The 22,257-nt window shown below is 43.0% G+C and overlaps 1 protein-coding gene across 1 annotated transcript; it reads right to left on the bottom strand.

Annotated features, from left to right (window-relative positions):
- Window positions 1-38: 38 nt before the first annotated feature.
- Window positions 39-22,231, bottom strand: LOC125307802 (V-set and transmembrane domain-containing protein 5). The gene is made up of 4 exons (XM_048263872.1): window positions 22,053-22,231; window positions 13,461-13,787; window positions 4,353-4,496; window positions 39-1,390 (listed from the first exon to the last, which is right to left on the bottom strand). Exons 1-4 carry the CDS (start codon window positions 22,129-22,131, stop codon window positions 1,332-1,334), a joined length of 609 nt encoding a protein of 202 aa, XP_048119829.1. The 5' UTR covers window positions 22,132-22,231; the 3' UTR covers window positions 39-1,331.
- Window positions 22,232-22,257: the final 26 nt, after the last annotated feature.

Below are 22,257 nucleotides of genomic sequence, written 5' to 3'. Positions count from 1 at the left end.
ATGTGGCTATGAAACAGAATAAGAGGCTGACACTGCAGTTGTGCTGTCACTGTTGGTATATTTGCTCACGGTTGCTTTTGCTATGTTGACATCACACAGATACACAGAACAGGTTGATGGAAGACCCATCACATTAAAATCAAAATAGTATAAACACATCCTAACGATGACAAATCTAAACGTATAAACACGTCCTAATGGTGACACATCTAAACGTATAAACACGTCCTAACTAATGTGCTAATAGTGAACGTATAAACATGTCCTAACTAATGTGCTAATAGTGAACATATAAACACATCCTAACTAATGTGCTAATAGTGAACATATCAACACGTCCTAACGGTGACACATCTAAACGTATAAACACGTCCTAACTAATGTGCTAATAGTGAACATATAAACACGTCCTAACTAATGTGCTAATAGTGAACATATAAACACATCCTAACTAATGTGCTAATAGTGAACATATTAACACGTCCTAACGGTGACACATCTAAACGTATAAACACGTCCTAACTAATGTGCTAATAGTGAACATATAAACACATCCTAACTAATGTGCTAATAGTGAACATATCAACACGTCCTAACGGTGACACATCTAAATGTATAAACACGTCCTAACTAATGTGCTAATAGTGAACATATCAACACGTCCTAACGGTGACACATCTAAACGTATAAACACGTCCTAACGGTGACACATCTAAACGTATAAACACGTCCTAACTAATGTGCTAATAGTGAACATATAAACACATCCTAACTAATGTGCTAATAGTGAACATATCAACACGTCCTAACGGTGACACATCTAAATGTATAAACACGTCCTAACTAATGTGCTAATAGTTAACGTATAAACACATCCTAACTAATGTGCTAATAGTGAACATATCAACACGTCCTAACGGTGACACATCTAAACGTATAAACACGTCCTAACTAATGTGTTAATAGTGAACATATAAACACATCCTAACTACTGTGCTAATAGTGAACATATCAACACGTCCTAACGGTGACACATCTAAACGCATAAACACGTCCTAACTAATGTGCTAATAGTGAACATAGAGCAGTTTCTACAGGGTCACACACACAAGATGTCAGTGTGTTTAAGACACACACACACACATTCATATATACACACACACACACACACACACACACACACACACACACACCTAACTGCTTTCCGGTGCCGTAGCAGTGGGTGTGGCTACCCACTGATATCGTAACATTGTTGCGTGACCAGAGTGCATATCGTAACATTGTTGCGTGACCAGAGCAGCAATTGTAACATTGTTATTTGACCCGAGTAGCTATGGAAACAGGGTGCTGTTCGGTGTGGCTTCCAATGGCTGCAGCTCAACTTGAAGATCTGGATAAAAACAACACAAACAGACAGCAACAACAGTAAACAAAAATAATTACATTACATTACATTACATTACATTTGGCTGACGCTTTTTAACCAAAGCGACTAACAACATGGTAAACAGTAAGTTTTAGAACAATTCTCACAATTTTAGGACAGTTTAAAAAACATTAGAGTACAGTAAGAATAAGTCGTCGGTGAGTGCTGTTTTTAACAGTTACTTGTCAGTTTAAAAGCGGCTGGTGAGTGCTAGGATCAGTGAGACTTGTTGTAAGTGTTGCTATGAGAGTAGATGTTCTCTAAAGAGCTGGGTCTTCAGGAGTTTTTGAAAGTGGAAAAGGATGTCCCTGCCCTTGTAGGAACTGGCAGTGTGTTCCACCAACGAGGAACAACAGATGAGAAAAGTTTGGATTGGCTTGGCGTACGGTGGTAGAGCTAGGCGTCGTTCGTCAGAGGGCAGAGCGGTCTGGAGGTAGTGTAAGTCTGTATGAGGGCATTCAAGTAGGTGGGAGCAGAACCGGAGACTACTTTGTAGGCAAGCGTTAGAGACTTGAATTTGATGCGGGCGCCATAGGTAGCCAGTGTAGCTGGATGAGCAGCGGGTAACATGTGCCCTTTTGGGTTGGTTGTAGACCAGGCGCCGCCCAGCGTTCTGGATCATCTGAAGTGGTTTCACTTTCTGCGCAGGCTGGGAGACCTGTCAGGAGGGCATTGCAGTAGTCGAGTCATTGAGATGACTATTGCCTGAACCAGAAGTTGGGTAGCATCTTGAGTCAAGTAAGTCCTGATTTTCCGTATGTTGTAGAGTCGCTAAAGCGGCATGACCGGCTGACTGAGGCAACATGATCTGAGAAGTTTAGTTAATAATCATAATACTTATAATACTTATAATAATAAGTAAATAATGGTAAACAACAACACACAAGTGTTATTAGTTTCAGAACAGCGCAGCTAGTTTGTTGTGATGCTTTCGCCATTGGTCTTGTTGCTATAGTGTTTTCACCATTGGTCTTGTTGCTATAGTAACACCGTTGGTCTTTTTGCTATAGTGTTCTCACCGTTGGTCTTGTTGCTATAGTGTTTTCACCGTTGGTCTTGGCTTTTAGAAAGACTACTGTGTAGAAATACGCAGGTCTGCAAAATACTACAACTACAACCATCAGTTAGAAATACGTATAGGTCGGGGGCACTGTGGCATAAACTGGTTAGGCCGCACCATATTCATATTCAGCGCCACGTGCCTAACCCCATGGTTTCTCTCTCACGTGCTGGCTTCCTGTGTGTGTGTGTGTGTGTGTGTGTGTGTGTGTGTGTGAGTCCGGATCATTTCCCACCCCATGGTTTCTCTCTCACGTGTTGGCTTCCTGTGTGTGTGTGTGTGTGTGTGTGTGTGTGTGTGTGTGTGTGTGTGTGTGTGAGTGTGTGAGTCCGGATCATTTCCCACCCCATGGTTTCTCTCTCACGTGTTGGCTTCCTGTCACTCTCTCCACTATCCTCTTCTATCTATCCCTATCAAAGGCATTAAAGCCCCAAATACATATACAGTAGATATATATGAAATCAGCACAGGTATCGGATATTAGAAAGTATCGGATATAAAAAATCAGCACAGGTATCGGATATTAGAAAGTATCGGATATTAGAAATCAGCACAAGTATCGGATATTAGAAATCAGCACAGGTATTGGATATTAGAAAGTATCGGATATTAGAAATCAGCACAGGTATCGGATATTGAGGAAAACTGGAGACAGGCTATGTAGCTCAAAGAATGACATAACCAGGCTGTATAGAATGCAACATGTTCATTAGCCTAACTTAAACCTCCTTAACTATTGTCAATGTAAAGATCTAGCCAGTATCTATGCTGTTTTCATGGACAGCATGGAAAGCTTCGTTCGTTGTTTTAAATTGGCTATGTTGTTCGTTGCTGCTACCCATGTTATCTCCAGTGGTTCAACAGTTTCACTTGCACAGATGCGCACACACATTGAATGAGCACTCACACCACTACCCCCTAATGCTACGCCTCTTTATTTGAACACTAAATCAAGAAATATTATGGAAAATGTTTAGTTTCTTTTTCTTTCAGTCCGCAGTTCCATTATACCATTTGATTGTGCAGAAGATTATCCGCAGAACAGCAATCTCCTCGTTGAGGAGGCCCTAACCCTGCAGATCATAGACAGAGAAAACATGCTCTGGGAACAGAACACAGTGGCATGTCCAGTGTAGCCATGGGTCTGTCTACACGGAAAATGACAAGTGTCTTGGTGCGACCGCACCCCCCGCACCTCCACTTCCAACGTTGCTGATTCCGACAGATACACTTCGGCTTTTTCTCTGGTAGTGGTGGAGCTGACCGGACATCTGAGGCTTCAGGCGTTACCGATTTACCATCATCGCGTCTGGCCTCTGAAAAAAATCTTTTAAGGCTAGTCTGCCTGGGCCTGGCCATGTTTGAACCGTCTCACTCATTCATTCGTTGTTTAACAGACGTTTTAAGCGTGCACTTTATTTGAAATGCAGCATGCATGTTGTTTAATAACTTTTAAATGGTAGAGCCTGTTCCTTTAAAACATGGCCAAAGGACGTATTCTTGCTTTAGTATAGACCTACATTTTAGGCTTATTCTCAAATTCAGATTGCGTTAGGGGGACGGGATTATTAGCCAATTTCAATCGGACAATCTGACCGGAGAGATTTAATTTTGTCGGACATTTCATTTTTTTTCCGCCCAATATCCGGCAATTACCGGACAACGGAAACCCTGATTGGAGGTATTGAATGTTTAGGTATTTAAAGTGAAGAAAATATCCATCCACATTATAGTTTGCATATCATTTCCAAATGTTTTGCACTCCCAATAGAACACTGAGACGCCATGTTTGTTTCTGGAACACAAACGTTTGTCCGTGTCTTGGCAACCGCAGTGCGGTCTGTTGTTAGGTGTGTTTGTGGTTACCTGGCGAGTGTCTTTTGCGTTGCCGTGACATCAGGTGTCGATACAGCCTCTCCAACAGCCACATGGACACCATGAGGGAACCACTGACCGCCAGCAGCACCAGCAGGACCACACCCAGATACTGCAGGTCCTCATACCGCACCTCTACACACACACACACACACACACACACATGTCAGCAGGGTGCGATTTGTGTAAAAACCAGAGATTTTTTTTTAAGTTTGTAACCCCCCCCCCCCCCCAATTTTTTTATTTTTTTAAATGAACGAACGAATCATAGCCTAGTAATGTCATGGCTAATAATAGCCTATATTAATTTTGCCACCTTGTGGCATTGTGCTATCAGTTGTTTGCATAGAGTATGACTTTCTTATTATATCAGGGGATCTAAACTTGCATGTGGATAGTCCTGAAAACAATGATGCCAAGGAATTCATTGCACTAATCGATACATTCTCCCTAACACAGCATGTACAGGGGCCAACACACTCTCTCGGCCATACCCTCGACCTTGTTATTACAAAGGGTCTCGATGTCTCTACAGCTGTTAAAGACCTGGCCTTATCTGATCATTTCTGCGTGTTCTTTGATGTGTCTATGTCCCCACACACTCAAAACACAGCTATGATGGTAAAAAGGAGAATCATAAAGGATCAGACAAGTGCTCTCTTTGAGCAAGCACTTTCACTAAAGTCAAGTCAACTGTCAGACTCTGAAGACTTATTTGATCACTTTAATGCAAAAATGGCAAACATTATGGGTGACATTGCTCCATTACAATTCAAGAAAGTTAAGGACAAACAGAAAGCACCATGGAGGCAAAATCCAGCAGTTAAACTTCTAAAAAGAGAGTGTAGGAAGACTGAAAGAAAATGCGTAAATACAAACTTCAGATCCACTATGAAATCCATAAAGAGATGCTCCGCATATAACTCTGAAATATGCAAAGCAAGACAGTCTTTCTTTTCTAACATTATCAATAGAAGTTCAAATAACACTTTCGTATTCTATTTTCAACTGTTGATAAGTTAACAAATCCCCCCCCCTCACAATTAAGCGCCTGAACTTCTCTCAACTAATAAATGCAATGAGTTTTCATCTTTTTTTAAAGGTAAAATTGACAAAATCAGACTCAACATATCTGCTCAATTACAAATTCAACAACCTGAACTTCCAGCAACAAACAGAGGGAAACTAAACTTGATGTTCAGCTTGATAGACTCTGAAACACTTGAAAAAGCGGTACAGAATCTCAGCTCTTCCACATGTGTCTTAGACACTCTGCCTACCAATTTCTTCAAAACTGTTTTTCACCTCATAGCGGTGGATGTCCTTCAAATTGTAAATGTATCACTGCTGTCTGGCACTTTTCCTAAGTCACTGAAAACAGCTGTTGTAAAGCCACTTTTCAAGAAAAAATAACCTGGATGCCTCCATGCTAAACAATTACAGGCCCATATCCAATCTACCTTTTATTGGCAAAATTATTGAAAAAGTAGTCTTTAATCAATTAACCACCTTCCTAACATCAAATGGGTATTTTGATTACTTTCAGTCTGGTTTCGGGCAAATCACAGCACTGAAACAGCTCTCATTAAAGTTTCCAATGACATGCAGCCTCAACACAGATTCAGGTAAAACATCAGTCCTAGTGCTACTGGACCTTAGTGCACCATTTGACACTGTTGATCACAATATTTTACTACACAGACTAGAACACTGGGTTGGATTTACAGGCATAGTTATCAGCTGGCTAAAATCATATCTACAAGAAAGGAGCTTCTTTGTTGCCATCGGAAACTGTACCTCAACACCAACGTCCTTGACCTGTGGTGTTCCCCAGGGGTCGATCTTGGGGCCACTATTATTCAACCTCTATATGCTCCCACTTGGACAAATCATTCAAAATAATTTGATTTCATATTATAGCTATGCAGATGACACACAAATTTACTTAGCTCTATCACCAAACGACTATGGTCCTCTTGAATCTATGTGTCAGTGTATAGAACAAATCTACACCTGGATGTCTCAATTTTCTTCAGCTGAACAAAGAAAAAACTGAAGTAATTATATTTGGTAAAAAGGAGGAAAGACTTGTCACTCTCCTTGACACAAAAGGGTTGAAGGCAAAGGATACTGTTAAAAATCTTGGTGTATTAATTGACAGTGATCTAAATTTCAACAGCCACATGAAAGCGATAACTAAATCAGCTTTTTACCACCTCAAAAATATTGCCAAACTCAGAGGGCTGATGTCAAAGCATGACTTAGAAAAACTCATTCATGCATTTATCTCCAGCAGGGTTGATTACTGCAATGGACTGTTCACAGGCCTTCCTAAAAAGACTATTAAAGCAGCTAGGATTCTAACAAAAACTAAAAGAACTGACCACATTACTCCAATTCTTAAGTCCTTGCACTGGCTTCCAGTAAGTCACAGAATTGACTTTAAAGCACTATTGCTTGTTTATAAATCAGTAAATGGAGCAGGACCTAAATACTTGTCAGACATGCTTCAGCAGTACACACCTTCTCGTCCTCTCAGGTCCCAGGTGAAAAACCTGCTAGTAAAACCTACAGTTAGAACTAAACATGGTGAAGCAGCTTTTAGCTGCTATGCGGTTCAGCTGTGGAACCAACTTTCGGATGACATCAAAAAGGCCCCAACTGTAGCCAGTTTTAAATCTAGACTTAAGACCAAACTGTTCTCAGATGCTTTCTACTAACTGTGCCGAGTTACAAATTCTGAATCTGCCTTGATAATTATTCTACCTTGTCTTTTATTACTTTTTTTTACTACTTTTGCCTTTGTTTTTGCTTACTAATTATTCTTTATTTTTAAACGATTTTACCTTGTGTTTTATGTTTTCTTTTTATTATGATCTTTACCTTTTAACTATTCTTTGACTATATTGCCCTTCTATGCTTTTATTTGTTATTATTGTTTGGTTTTGTTTTGTTTATGTAAAGCACATTGAATGACCTCTGTGTATGAAATGCGCTATATAAATAAACTTGACTTGACTTGACTTGTAACATTTACCTTTATCTTAGTTTTAGTTTACCGTGGTGTATGACTTTAAACAGCGAGTGTGCTTGGTATGATGATCAGCCGTTTTGACAAGCATACAAATTCACCTTGTTCTTGCCCCATCTGAAATGACTCCTCTACTTTTACTGCCTCCATCCTTTCTGTATTTGTTATGTAAAAAAACATGACGTTTATTTGGGGTAGACTGAGTACAGTTGAGACATGTGTACAGTTGAGACACCTTAAATATCTTGCTTGCACAGCAAGCCCAAGTTGTGATTTTTGCTATGCACATGTGTATTAGTGCCCTCTTTGATCATGTCAAATTTGAACAACACAAGTATCTCCCATCCAAGGATATCGGCAAATGTTTTTTTTCCAAAGTAAGAATGTCACTTCACCATGCACCTTCGACAATGAATAGCTCATTACACTTATGTTACTGTTAAACGTAACTGGTATCATTACAAACATTATTCTGTGTCCTAAAAACTGGCATATTTTATGGCATTGTGTTATGTAAGGTTGTTGCAAAATCTAGAGAAATGTATGAGGTGGTCAGCGGGGGACAATTGAGACACACATTGGATTGTGTTAGGCTACTTGAACATTCCATTTGTAGGCTACTGTTCGCTATCTGTTCCTGTGTCACATTTTGTTCATGATGTATTCCTTTTAACCAACGCTAATTTAAATGAAATGAATAAATTTGAACTACAAACACTTTGCAATTGCTTTGTTTTTATTTACTCAACTTTCTAACTAACGGTTAGTTAACTATACATCATTAAAGATGGGTGTCTCAACTGTACCAGGTAGGTGTCTCAACTGTACTCTATAGGGTACAGTTGAGACACAGTCAAGACAAAAAATGCACCTAATGTTTATGAGCTAATTGTGGAAAATATAAACTACTTATGGGTATTATTGATTGATAATATCTTAGTCTACAAGCTAAGGAAATGGCATGTGGAATGTTGTGTGGAAAATCACTTCTTTTCAGTATCTATTTTTTGTTTGATTTTGTGTGGGCAAAAAGTGTCTCAACTGTACTCAGTCTACCCTATTTGTATTTTACAGTATATCCATTGGTAATGTAGCCTTTGAATTTCTATGTAGGCTACACAATCACCTAAGATGCACGAGAAATAAATAGGTTTCTGCGATCGGTTGATTACTCAAACTTGCAATAACACCCGTTTGATTAGACTCATAGGCTGCCCTCGGTTACGGTCTCGTTCAGTAGCCTGGCGCGTGGTCACTTCGTGAACCTACTATAAGCCAGCAACATTCACCTCTCTAACATTTAACTTTATAACTAAAGATAACATGATGTTTATTTGTAGGCTATGTGATGAACTTCCCCATTGATATGTGAATGGACATGAACACAATCATCTACAATGCACTAAAAACAAGGCATGGTTAATAACTTGCCGCGAACCTAGACAACCATTTTGATTACATGGAGTCATAGCCTATAGCCTACCTCGGTTACGGTCTCGTTCAGTAAGTAGCCTGATGTGCGGCCTCTTCGTGAAAAATGAAGCCAGCAACATTAACTTCTCTAACATTTAACTTTATAACTACCCAGATAACGTGTATTTGTAGCCTATGTGATGTAACATTAAACTCACTCTCGTTGACGGTCTCGCTCAGCCTGGCATGGGTCGCAACTAGGCTACTCAAGAAGCAGCAACATTCACTTTTCTAACATTTAACTTATAACTTTAAGATAATATGACGTAGGCTAGTATGAGATGTAGGCTTACTTCCCTATCGATAATGTGTGAATTGTCATGAATAAATAATCTAGGCTACGATGCACTAACAAGGCTGGTATGAATCAAACTTGCCAAAACCAACATCTATAAAAGTACAGCGGTTGCACAGTTACAATCGGGTCTCATTCGTCTCCCTCGTGACAGCCTGCAGCCTACAGTCATTCACATCTAAAGCATTTTATTTAACATGCACTACTAAGATAACATTAGGCCTATGTGTATTTGTAGGCTATGTGATGGAACTTCCCCATTGATATGTGAATGGACACATGAACACAATCATCTACAATGCACTAAAACAAGTTAAGTATTAACACAGTAATGCGGCCTCTTCGTGAAAAATGAAGCCAGCAACATTAACTTCTCTAACATTTAACTTTATAACTACCCAGATAACGTGTATTTGTAGCCTATGTGATGTAGGCTACTTCCCCATCAATAATGTGTGTGTGTGTGTGTGAATTGTCATGAACACAATCATCTACGATACTAGAATAAGGCTTGGTTAATAACTAACTTGCCGAGAACCTAGACCGTTTGATAACATTAAACTCACTCTCGGTTACGGTCTCGTTCAGCCTGGCACGGTCGTAACTAGGCTACTAAGAAGCAGCAACATTCACTTTTCTAACATTTAACTTTATAACTTTAAGATAATATGACGTGTAGGCTAGTATGAGATGTAGGCTTACTTCCCTATCGATAATGTGTGAATTGTCATGAATAAATAATCTAGGCTACGATGCACTAACAAGGCTGGTATGAATCAAACTTGCCAAAAACCAAGACACGATAAAGGGTACAGCGGTTGCACAGTTACAATCGGTCTCATTCAGTCTCCTCGTGACAGCCTGCAGCCTACAGTCATTCACATCTAAGCATTTATTTAACATGACTACTAAGATAACATTAGGCCTATGTGTATTTGTAGGTAGGCTATGTGATATAGCCTAATACTTTCTCATCTATAAAATTTCCATGAACATAATCATCTAGTTTGTACTAGAAAGGCTTATGTGATCGGTTGATTACTGGAACTTGCCGTGAACCTAGCAAACGGTTTGATTCGTGTGGCAGCCACGGTTACGAGGCCCGGAGAACCTAGCGAACTGTTTGACTCGTTTGGCAGCCACGGTTATGAGGCCCAGAGCCATACAGGCTCATCATAGTTTGACTGATTATACTACCACTCCAGTAGAGGCTAATACGGCACGATGAAAGAGTAGCGGCGAGAACACTTTCGAGCACAGCCAATCAAGCCAGTGTTGCTCTGTATGTGAAAACGAATGATGTTAGGAACACTGAGTCGGTTTATTGACGTTTGGCACTCGATTCTCCCGGCTCAGTGACACGAACCGGGTTAATTAACCGACACATCGGTCAGTTCGTCAACACTAACTTATATGAAGTAGCATTAATCAATATGAGGGGCAGAGGGGGATAAATGTTGTCCCCCCCCGGCGATGAAAATAATTAAGCAGAGGGGAGGATATCAAGACCAGAGGGAGGTCCCCCCCTACAAATCGCACCCTGCACGTCAGTACCACCAAACAGCACCAGCAAGAACACACCCAGATACTGCAGATCCTCATACCGCACCTCTACACACACACACACACACACGTCAGTACTGCCAGCAACACCAGCATGAACACACCAAGATACTGCAGATCCTCATACCGCACCTCTACACACACACACACACACACACACACACGTCAGTACTGCCAGCAACACCAGCATGAACACACCAAGATACTGCAGATCCTCAAACTACTTTGTGTTGCGCATGACGGAATGGATCGGCAGCATGGCAAGATGTTTTCCTTTCTCTTGTCGCGGTGTTGCGAAGATCCCTGGTTCAAGTCATAGGCCTACTCTGCAGTTCCCCTGGCTAGTCTGCCGCTGGTAACTCAACACTCATCTCCGAGTTCACGTTTCGCTCTAACTGTGACTACATTTGAATTGGCAGCAAATACTGCCTGGCACCCCAGAGACAATTGAATCTCTAAATTTAAAAATAAAAGATTCAGATTAGTCACGTTACAATCTTGCCATGCTGCCGATCCATTCCGTCGTGCGCAACACAAAGTAGTTTGAGCCGGTCCTATTTTGCTCAGGATCCGCGCTGCTTCATAGTAATTCCTCAAAGGGATTAATCCACAAGGGTACGATCCAAGGAATCCAATGGTACTACATCCAGTGTGAAATATCTCTTTAAAATGCTCCCGCCATGTCTCACATGCCCTCAGTAACTACTCTCTCCGATAGAGCTTCCTGTAATTAGCGCTCTCTTCCCGCAGGTTAGGCCAAGCAGCCTTTTATCGTCAGCTGACTGCGTGACGTTAACAAGCCCAATTGCGTTTAAGCAACCTGGTTGGATAAGCCTAAAGTAATATTTTTATTATAAAGAATATGGAGCGGTCTGCTACACCGCACTTCTACACACACACACACACGCGCACACGCGCGCAGAAACAGACAAATCTGCTGCACCAGCCCCTTGAACAGGTTTGACTTGACAGACATGTAGGTGTTGTTGTGCGTGTGCGTGTGTGTGTGCGTGTGCGTGTGTGCGTGTTGCGCGAGTGTGTGTGCATGTGTATGTGTGTATGTGCGTGTGTGTGTGTGTGTGTGTGTGCATGTGTGTGTGTGTGTGTTTGTGTGTGCGTGTGTGTGTGCATGTGTGTGTGTGTGTGTGTGTGTGTTTGTGTGTGTGTGTGTTTGTGTGTGTGTGTGAGCAGTTTCTTGGATGATCCCACCCCACCCCCCCCACACACACACACACACACAAACACACACATTGCCCAAATGTGCACACACACATGCACACTCACACACTTGATTCAATTACTACTACATTTCTCAGCAAGATAATTAGTTTTAAAATGAACTATTAAATCAACTATTGGTTCTAATGTTTTTACTATGAAGTAGTATTAGTAAGTGTTCGGGTTAGGGTAGTAGTATTAGTATTAGTCAGGGTATTAGTATTAGTAAGGGTTAGGGTATTAGTAAGGGTTAGAATTAGTATTAGTAAGGGTTGGGTATTAGTATTGGTTAGGCAATTAGTATTAGTAAGGGTTAGGGTATTAGTAAAAGGGTATTAGTAGTAGTAGGGTATTAGTATTAGGGTTGGGGTATTGTGGTATTAGTAAGGGTGGCTCCATGGGGAGTTCTGAGTGTCGGAATAACAGATTTCTTAGGATAGTCCACCCACACCCCCACACCCCACACACACAAACACACATTACCCAAAATTGCCCAAAATATACGCACACCTCACACACTTGACACACTCACACACACTTAGTTTTAAAATGAACTATTAATTCTCATTGGTTCTAATGATGAAGTAGTTTAAAATGAACTATTAAATCAACTATTAAAGGGTTTCTAGTAAGGGTTAGGTTTTACTAGTAAGGGTTAGGGTATTAGTATTGGTTAGGTATTAGTAATAGTAAGGGGGGTATTAGTTATTAGTATTAGTAAGGGTATTAGTATTAGTAAGGGTTAGGGTATTAGTATTAGTAAGGGTGGCTCCATGGGGAGTTCTGGCGAGTGTCTGAATAACAGATCCACACAAGCCTTCCTGAGCCCAGGGCACAGATCTACTTCCTGACGTTCATCCAATCAGAAGCCCAGCTGAAGGAGTCCTACCTGTCACCTGTAGCAACAGGCCCGCCTCTTTACTGTTGCCGGACGACTCTGTAACCGCAGTTTCTTGGATGATCCCACCCCACACCCCCCCCCCCCCCCCCACACACACACACACAAACACACACATTGCCCAAAGACATTGCCCAAATGTGCACACACACATGCACACTCACACACTTGATTCAATTACTACTACATTTCTCAGCAAGATAATTAGTTTTAAAATGAACTATTAAATCAACTATTGGTTCTAATGTTTTTACTATGAAGTAGTATTAGTAAGTGTTCGGGTTAGGGTAGTAGTATTAGTATTAGTCAGGGTATTAGTATTAGTAAGGGTTAGGGTATTAGTAAGGGTTAGGGTATTAGTATTAGTAAGGGTTAGGGTATTAGTATTGGTTAGGGTATTAGTATTAGTAAGGGTTAGGGTATTAGTAAGGGTATTAGTATTAGTAAGGGTTAGGGTATTAGTATTAGTAAGGGTTAGGGTATTAGTATTAGTAAGGGTGGCTCCATGGGGAGTTCTGGCGAGTGTCTGAATAACAGATCCACACAAGCCTTCCTGAGCCCAGGGCACAGATCTACTTCCTGACGTTCATCCAATCAGAAGCCCAGCTGAAGGAGTCCTACCTGTCACCTGTAGCAACAGGCCCGCCTCTTTACTGTTGCCGGACGACTCTGTAACCGTGACGACGTAGTATCCGGTGTCATGGAGACGCAGCTGTGTGAGTGTGAGGGAGCCGTTGGTGTGCGTCTCCACTCGCCTCTCGTAGCCTGAGGACACGTTGGGTGGGACACCTGGTTGCCAGGTAACTATGGGATGCACACCCGTGGCCGTAGCAACCCTCCAGGAGACGAGCGGAAGGCCCAAACTGGACACATCAGCAGGCAGCAGGACGGAACCCTGCACCACCGCATGCAAGGAACCCTCCGGAACATGCAGAACCAGCGCCTGGGCTGAGATGAGGGGGGGTCGAGAGGAGGATGAAGAGAAGGTAGAGAGAGAGGGAAGAGGAGAGGTGGGAGAGAGAGAGGGAAGAGGAGAGGTGGAGAGAGAGAGGGAAGAGGAGAGGTAGAAAAGAGAGAGGAAAGAGGAGAGGTGGAGAGAGAGAGGGAAAAGGAGAGGTAGAAAAGAGAGAGGGCAGAGGAGAGGTAGAGAGAGAGAGGGAGGAGGAGAGGTGGAGAGAGAGGGAAGAGGAGAGGTAGAGAGAGAGAGTGAGGAGGAGAGGTGGAGAGAGAGAGGGAAGAGGAGAGGTAGAAAAGAGAGAGGGAAGAGGAGAGGTGGAGAGAGAGAGGGAAGAGGAGAGGTAGAAAAGAGAGAGGGAAGAGGAGAGGTGGAGAGAGAGAGGGAAAAGGAGAGGTATAAAAGAGAGAGGGCAGAGGAGAGGTAGAGAGAGAGAGGGAGGAGAGGTAGAGAGGGAAGAGGAGAGAGAGAGGGAAGAGGAGAGGTAGAGAGAGAGAGAGGGAAGAGGAGAGGTAGAGAAAGAGAGGGAAGAGGAGAGGTAGGAGAGAGAGAGGGAAAAGGAGAGGTAGAAAAGAGAGAGGGAAGAGGAGAGGTAGAGAGAGGGAAGAGGAGAGGTAGAGAGAGGGAGGGAGGAGGAGAGGAGGAGAGGTGGAGAGAGAGAGGGAAGAGGAGAGATCAGTCTTCAAATCAATGAGTCAAACAAACAAACACCCCCCTTCATAACAATATATAGAGAGAGAAGTATAGAAGTATAGTATATATACTCTTTTGATCCCTATATAAGTATATAAGTATATTTACTCTTTTGATCCCTATATAAGTATATAAGTATATTTACTCTTTTGATCCCTATATAAGTAGTATAAGTATATATACTCTTTTGATCCTGTGAGGGAAATTTGGTCTCTGCATTTATCCCAATCCGTGAATTGAAACACACTCAGCACACAGTGAACACACAGTGAGGTGCAGCACACACTAATCCCGGCGCAGTGAGCTGCCTGCATCAACAGCGGCGCTCGGGGAGCAGTGAGGGCAGGGGCGGAGCTTGAGGGGGTGCGGGGGGTGTGGGGTAAGGTGGGACGGGCCTCTCCCACGGCACAAGGCCGGAGGAGCTAAGATCATGCAAACGGTTTCTTTTTCAATCATTTTCATCAGAGTGGGGCGTATTAGGCTTATAGGTTGCCCCAGTCAGGACGAGTTATGACTCACGGTTGCTGAAAAGTTTTGAAATTTACTTTGATGATTTAGTAGGTGTAAAATATTGAATAAAATGTTCTGCTGTATGACTGGCTTTATTTTAACTCTCATATTGAACTTTCACGACGTGCAAATGTACAAAAATTGGATCGTCTCCTACAGGCGTCAATGAGAGAACACTTAAACTTACATGATTTTGGTTTGATTTTTCTAATTGAGTAAGTCTTTGTGACAACACGTCATGATACATTTGATAATGTTTGATCGTTGTTTTTGGTATGAAGCATCTTTTACGTAGCCTAATGAATGCTTCTAGAAAGTGAAGTAGCCTAACCTTGGCCTATATGGCTCTGTATCTGAGGCTGTATGTGCTGCGTCCGCCAATTGATTACGTTCCTCAAACACATCAATCCCATGGTATTTTTTGCCCTAAAATGCATGAAACATGCAAGGTAATACGTTACATCTCCGTTTCATATTTGCCTAGGCTACTAGCCTACAATAAATGAATTGAACGAACTCAACTGACAACAGGTATATCTACTGATTCGGTCATTGCGACTATAGAATACAGACTTCAGAATACAGTGCAACAGACTTTCTGTCTTTCTGAAGTTTATTTTTGTATTCCGGGGTACAGTAGCCTAATTGCCTAATGTCTTAACAATAGTTTTTCTTACCGGCTTGCTGTTTAAACCAGTGTTTCTCAAACTTTTTTTTCTGGGGACCCACTTTTAAAAATGACAGACTATCGCCAATCCCAACTCGTGACTGTGGTAGTTAACAAACTAAACTGACTGGGCGCAGCTCTGAACTTTCCTGCCAGGTTTATGACGCAAACCGCTACATCTCGGCTCTGGCATTGCCTAAACTCATCGTGTGGGAAATCAGGTTATCTGTTAATATTGGGCTTTGAAAGTAAGGGATATTTGCTCAGTAGGCTAATAGTAGGCTACATTTTGTAACATTATAGAGAAACGAGGGAAGTTAAATTAGAAATTAGAATCGTTGGAAATTGAAAAACACAATTTTGACTCTTCCCGTCCCCCGTTTTGCAACCTCTGAGCTCATTCTCCAAGTTAAAGATCATTAAAAACCACTTGAGGAGCACAGTGGGACAGGAGAGACTGAGTGGACTTGCCATGTTGTCCATAGAGAATGAGAGAGCAAAGAAAATGGACATACACAGAGCATCGTGGGCGGAGTTCAGCGGAGCCAAGGCTCGTCGTATGCCCTTCCAAATAGTGCGTATTATTGTTGTTTTATTATTAGGGGTCATGTAGCCTAATGTTTTGTTGTTGTTCTCTTGGTTAGTCATGTAGCCCCTACGTTCGATGGACTTCAAAATTACACAGTTGCTCTCTGGGCGCTGGACGCTTGTAAAGACCGCTGTTGCGGCATGTGTAGCTATGCGTTGTAAAATTATGTTATGATGAGTTTAATAAAGGGCACGGTCATGTGCCCCGCCCCCGGCCCGGCTCTGACTTGTTCCGCCACTGAGTGAGGGGTTAGGTGCCTTGCTCAAGGGCACTTCAGCCGTGGATGTGGGCATATAGGGGAGCAGTGAGGGGTTAGGTGCCTTGCTCAAGGGCACTTCAGCCGTGCCTACTGGCGGGATTCGAACCGGCAACCCTCCGGTTACAGGTCCGAAGTATTAACCTGTGGGCCACGACTGCCCCCTGTATAAGAGAGAAGAGGAGAGAGACGTAGAGAGAAAAGGAGGGAGTGAGAGAGAGAGGAGGAGCGATGGATGGAGAGAGAGAGGAGGAGAGATGGATGGAGAGAGAGAGGAGGAGAGATAGATGGAGAGAGAGAGGAGGAGAGATGGATGGAGAGAGAGAGGAGGAGAGATAGATGGAGAGAGAGAGAGGAGGAGAGATAGATGGAGAGAGAGAGGAGGAGAGAGAGATGGAGAGAGAGAGAGAGAGGAGGAGAGATAGATGGAGAGAGAGAGGAGGAGCGATGGATGGAGAGACTTTTTGACTTTTAGGGCCTCCGTTCCCTCTCCCTCCACTCAGATGAGATGGTGCTGGACACGTCCGCGAGCACCTCAGCTGTAGTACACGCGTCTTGACTGGCCCACACACACACACACACACACACACACACACACACACACATACACACACACACACACACACGCGTCTTGACTGGACACAGCGTACGCCTCTGGCCACTTGGTAAAATAATCTACAGCCACGATGATGTAACGGTTTTCCGGGGACACAGGAAGTGACCGGAGTAATGGGAGTGAGAGAGGCCACCTGCGCCGGGACTGCACCACACTGGACTCAGCTGATGGCTCTTTACACGGGGAGTGTCTCCTGGTCCTGTGTGCAGTGTAGAGTCTCCCGTCATTGCAGCATGGCTCAGACTTGGAGAGTCAAACGCTGATCCCATCTGTTTCAGCCCCTCACCCCTTCGGCCACTGTTAAACTGTGTTGGCGTGCTCCAATGCAGCTGACCCATCCTGACCCACTACCCCAGACCTTCCTGTGCCGCTTTCAGCAGACTCCACCCCCTCTACGCCCATTTCCTGCTGTAGTGGAACCTGAGCCTCCAGATGGAGAGAGGAGAGAGAAAGAGAGGAGAGATAGAGATAGATATGGAGAGAGAGGAGAGATGGAGGGAGAGGAGAGGAGAGAGAGGAGAGGAGAGATGGAGAGAGATATGGAGAGAGAGGAGAGATGGAGGGAGAGAGGAGAGAGATGTGGAGAGAGAGGAGAGGAAAGATGGAGAGAGGAGAGATGGAGAGAGGAGAGGAGAGATGGAGGGAGAGGAGAGGAGAGGAGAGGAGAGATGGAGAGAGATATGGAGAGAGAGGAGAGATGGAGGGAGAGAGGAGAGAGAAAGAGAGGAGAGATAGAGATAGATATGGAGAGAGAGAGGAGAGATGGAGGGAGAGGAGAGGAGAGAGGAGAGGAGAGATGGAGAGATATGGAGAGAGGAGAGATGGAGGGAGAGAGGAGAGAGATGTGGAGAGGAGAGATGGAGGGAGAGGAGAGGAGAGAGAGGAGAGGAGAGATGGAGAGAGATATGGAGAGAGAGGAGATCGAGGGAGAGAGGAGAGATGTGGAGAGAGAGGAGAGGAAAGATGGAGAGAGAGGAGAGATGGAGAGAGATATGGAGAGAGAGGAGAGGAGATGGATGAGGAGAGGAGAGGAGAGGAGAGGAGAGATGGAGAGAGATATGGAGAGAGAGGAGAGATGGAGGGAGAGAGGAGAGAGATGTGGAGAGAGAGGAGAGGAAAGATGGAGAGAGAGGAGAGATGGAGAGAGATATGGAGAGAGAGGAGAGGAGAGATGGAGGGAGAGAAGAGATGGAGAGAGAGGAGGAGAGATGAAAAGAGAGAGAAGAGAGATAGAGGAGAGGAGAGATGGAGGAGAGGAGAGATGGAGAGAGAGGAGGAGAGATGAAAAGAGAGAGAAGAGAGATAGAGGAGAGGAGAGATAGAGGAGAGCAGAGAGAGATGGAGAGAGAGACTGACATCACTTAGACGTCAACAAAAATATAATTATTACACAAGGTACTGTATATGCAACAGCGTTTGAAAAAACATTAAAGCAAAATGTCTGAATGAGTAGATGGTCAAAATGGGAAACTTTGTGTTGCCTTTAATAACAAAAGGATTTACAACGTCGAAACACTCCCAGATAGCAATTTCCTTTGGGCCGGATCCGCATAAAAGCCTTTAGATCCGCCTGTAACGGACATATCTGGTATCTGACTGTGGGCCAGGTCTACTCCTGATACAGGTTTCAGCTCTGCTAGCAATGCTGTTTATCACGGTTTACAGATTTGTCCCAGGTCCAATTTCCAAGAGCTCAACTGGAAGTCAGGAGATCGTTTAAAATACAAAACACTGATTTGGCCCAAACCTGTGATACCGGATATGAGCCGAAGGACCATTTTTCACAGCAGACCCAGGTGGTAATGATATTAATTAAGGTGCTAATTCTGCTAAATTGACTGTCCTTTCCCTACTTTATTGTCAACTGGCTGCTAAAGAAAGGTATTTTGGAATGGCACAAATTTAGAAACCATGGGGGTGCACTATGTTCCCATGGCCACTTCATTTCTACAGTAAGGCTGGAAAAGAAGATATAGTTGGCTCAATATTGATCTTATGTTAGTTTCATTATTTTTTATTATTACCTAGCAGTGGTAAAGTAGTCAATTGTTGTTTGTGTCAGATCTAACAGTGCTATGAGACAACCCCATATTCTTGCCACGATGCAGAAGTCAACAGTAATGTTAATCAAGGATCTTTGGTTTGCTCACTATCAATCTTTTGACATGATTTGCCAGCCTGGGTTTGACTAGGACAGCCCAACTTTTCAAGTATTCAAGCTTTTTTATCTCTGTTGGTTTATTCAGAGACAACAACAAGCAACCCGGCGATTGATAACTTTACTATTATTTTCCAGCAACAACAACTAAGCTTAAGCAAACAAACAGCCATCACAATAACTATTTTTTGAAAAAACAGTGATAACGCTAACAGGATCACTGATGATAAAAACAAGTGTAATTGTGACTTAGGCTATTTGCAAAAGGAATAAATGGCTAAATAGCTATGTTTATTTTTTGTTTCAGATTGACCATGGAGATGACTGAGGAAGACAGCCTGAATATTGATGGGAACAGTGGAATTAACACGACTTAAACTTTGTCTGGGATGGCACTTCTACAGCCAGGTTGTTGAATAAAAAAAATAGTAAGACACTTATGTGTAAAGTTTTTTACCCCCTTTGTTTTTGTAGCCTAGCTTATGTTTTATCAGTTGAGCTGTTGGGAAAACGTTACAAACTTTAGCCTGGGTGAACCTATAACGAACCTGTTAGCAAATGTGTAGCAAACAGATTTTTCAGGATAATTAGCCCTAATTACCAATCACATTTCACATGTCAAATAAAAGCCAGCTGATGTCTGATAAACGGGTCCGTACCACAATAATAAGCGGGACCCGTGTATTGCATATGATAAACAGATCTGGAACACATCAGTAACACAGACTACCATCACGGAAACTGGGCCAGTCTTAGCCCTTATTGGTACCAGATCCGTCAAACGGATCAGGCCAATTTTGGACCCGATGTGCGTTTGGACGCCGGATCAGGTCCATTATGCAGATCCGTGCCGGACGTTATGGTAGGTGTGGCCCAGTTCCGTCCCAGTGTATGTTTGCTATCTGGGCTGCCAAACCAAGAGGATTTACAACGTCGAAACACTGCCACGCCCTCATCAGTCCACCAAATGGCTGTTTGCAGCTGCAGCGATTGTCCATAACAATTTGGCTTTTATTGAGTGATAGGCCTACTTTACACCTGAATGGCCTAGCCAATATAACTCTGCGTTTGTTTGCTGTTTAAATGGCCTAGCCAATATAACTCTGCGTTTGTTTGCTATTTGAATGGCTTAGCCAATATAACTGCGTTTGTTTGCTATTTAAATGGCTTAGCCAATATAACTCTGCGTTTGTTTGCTGTTTAAATGGCCTAGCCAATATAACTCTGCGTTTGTTTGCTGTTTAAATGGCCTAGCCAATATAACTCTGCGTTTGTTTGCTATTTAAATGGCTTAGCCAATATAACTCTGTCAAACAGATACATAACTTAGTACCTTTATTTACACACACAGGCTATAACGTGTGTCCAGTTCAATAACCCTTGATTGCTACTCTGGCAGCTCCAAAATCAATTAGGGGAAGAAAGACTCCACATGCCCATGGGCTCAATTAGGGCTTTAACTTGCAGGACCATGTGCAAGTTACTAATGCAAAAAAATGTGATAGCCTATTTTATAACCACACAGTAGAAACCAGACTCCACCACCAACATCTTTGCAAGCACAATTTCATTGCTTCAGCTCTGCCATGAAAAATGAGTTTGTCTTACAAGTTTACAGAATAGAGTAGCCTACATGTTTACAGAATAGAGTAGCCTAAATGAGTTTACAGAATAGAGTAGCCTAAATGAGTTTGCCTTACAAGTTTACAGAATAGAGTAGCCTAAATGAGTTTACAGAATAGAGTAGCCTAAATGAGTTTGCCTTACAAGTTTACAGAATAGAGTAGCCTAAATGAGTTTACAGAATAGAGTAGCCTAAATGAGTTTGTCTTACAAGTTTACACCAAATAGAGTAGCCTAAATGTCCCAGACAATGTAGTGCAATAAAGGACCAATGCTCGTCTCTTGTCAGATTTAGTTAGACAAACGTGTCATGTTTGTCAGATCCATTGAATAGAACTGAACTTGCATGTATGGGTGGCCAGAGGGTTCTCCACAAATGCTCTGGAACCCCCCACACACACACACGCATGTATGGGCGGCCAGAGGGAAGTTCTACTGTGAGCTCCACAAATGCTCTGGGAAATGTAGCTTCTGCAAAACCTACTGCACTGCAAAAAAGGAGCTATGCTATTGAAAAGCTATCTGCTTCAGAAAATAGCTACGCAACGGGGTCATCCCTATGTTCCCCGGGGGGTTAGGATTAAGGGTCCTATGTTCCCCGGTCCTATGTTCCTCACTCGGGGTTAGGGTTAAGGGTCCTATGTTCCCTTGTCCCATACAAAGCGGGGAACATAGGACCGGGGAACATAGGTCCCCTCCCCTACGCTACCACCAAGCTACTGAGAAATGCTAGTAGCTTCGCTACAAGTAGCAAGTTACTGAGGTTAGCCCACCGGCCAAAATGATGTTGGCCCAGTCAGTAAACAATGTCATGAATTTGTGCCAATGTGGGGCCAATGTGTGCTTGCTATCTGGGTAATTTAAGTTGCCTTTTAGATAGCTAGCTTACTAGTTTAATTTGCCTAATAAAAAAGTTGTTCAGTTTTAGACCAAAATGACCAGATTAATGCGATCAACACCTTAGTATAGTCTCAACTGGGTGCTAAACACTCTCTCTCTCTCTCACACACACACACACGCACGCACGCATGCACGCACACACACGCACACACACACACACACATACACACACACACACACGCACACGCATGCACACTCACACACACGCACACTCACACACACACACACACACGCACACACACTTACCTGTGAGACAGAGGGTGAGCAGGATCAGGAGTGTGTGTGTGCTTGCTAGAGAGAGACCCCTGTGTGTGTGTGTCTTCATCAGGGCCAGCCATCTACCCCCTCACACCATACCTCTCTCTCTCTATCCCTCTCTCTATCTCTCCCTCTCTCTCCTTCTCTCTATCCCTCTATCCTCTCCCTCTCTCTATCTCTCCTTCTCTCTATC

The sequence above is a fragment of the Alosa alosa genome, chromosome 15 (assembly GCF_017589495.1).
Source record: "Alosa alosa isolate M-15738 ecotype Scorff River chromosome 15, AALO_Geno_1.1, whole genome shotgun sequence".
Taxonomy (NCBI): Eukaryota; Metazoa; Chordata; class Actinopteri; order Clupeiformes; family Clupeidae; genus Alosa; species Alosa alosa.
Note: the sequence above shows the minus strand (reverse complement) of the source record. Positions and strands in the feature narration are given on the sequence as shown.

Coding starts and splice junctions, on each gene's coding strand:
- LOC125307802 (XM_048263872.1), bottom strand. CDS start 22,131: ATGAAGACACACACACACAGGGGTCTCTCTCTAGCAAGCACACACACA. Junction 13,788..22,052: donor GCTCACCCTCTGTCTCACAG/GTAAGTGTGTGT, acceptor CCCTCATCTCAG/CCCAGGCGCTGGTTCTGCAT. Junction 4,497..13,460: donor CCTGTTGCTACAGGTGACAG/GTAGGACTCCTT, acceptor GTGTGTGTGTAG/AGGTGCGGTATGAGGACCTG.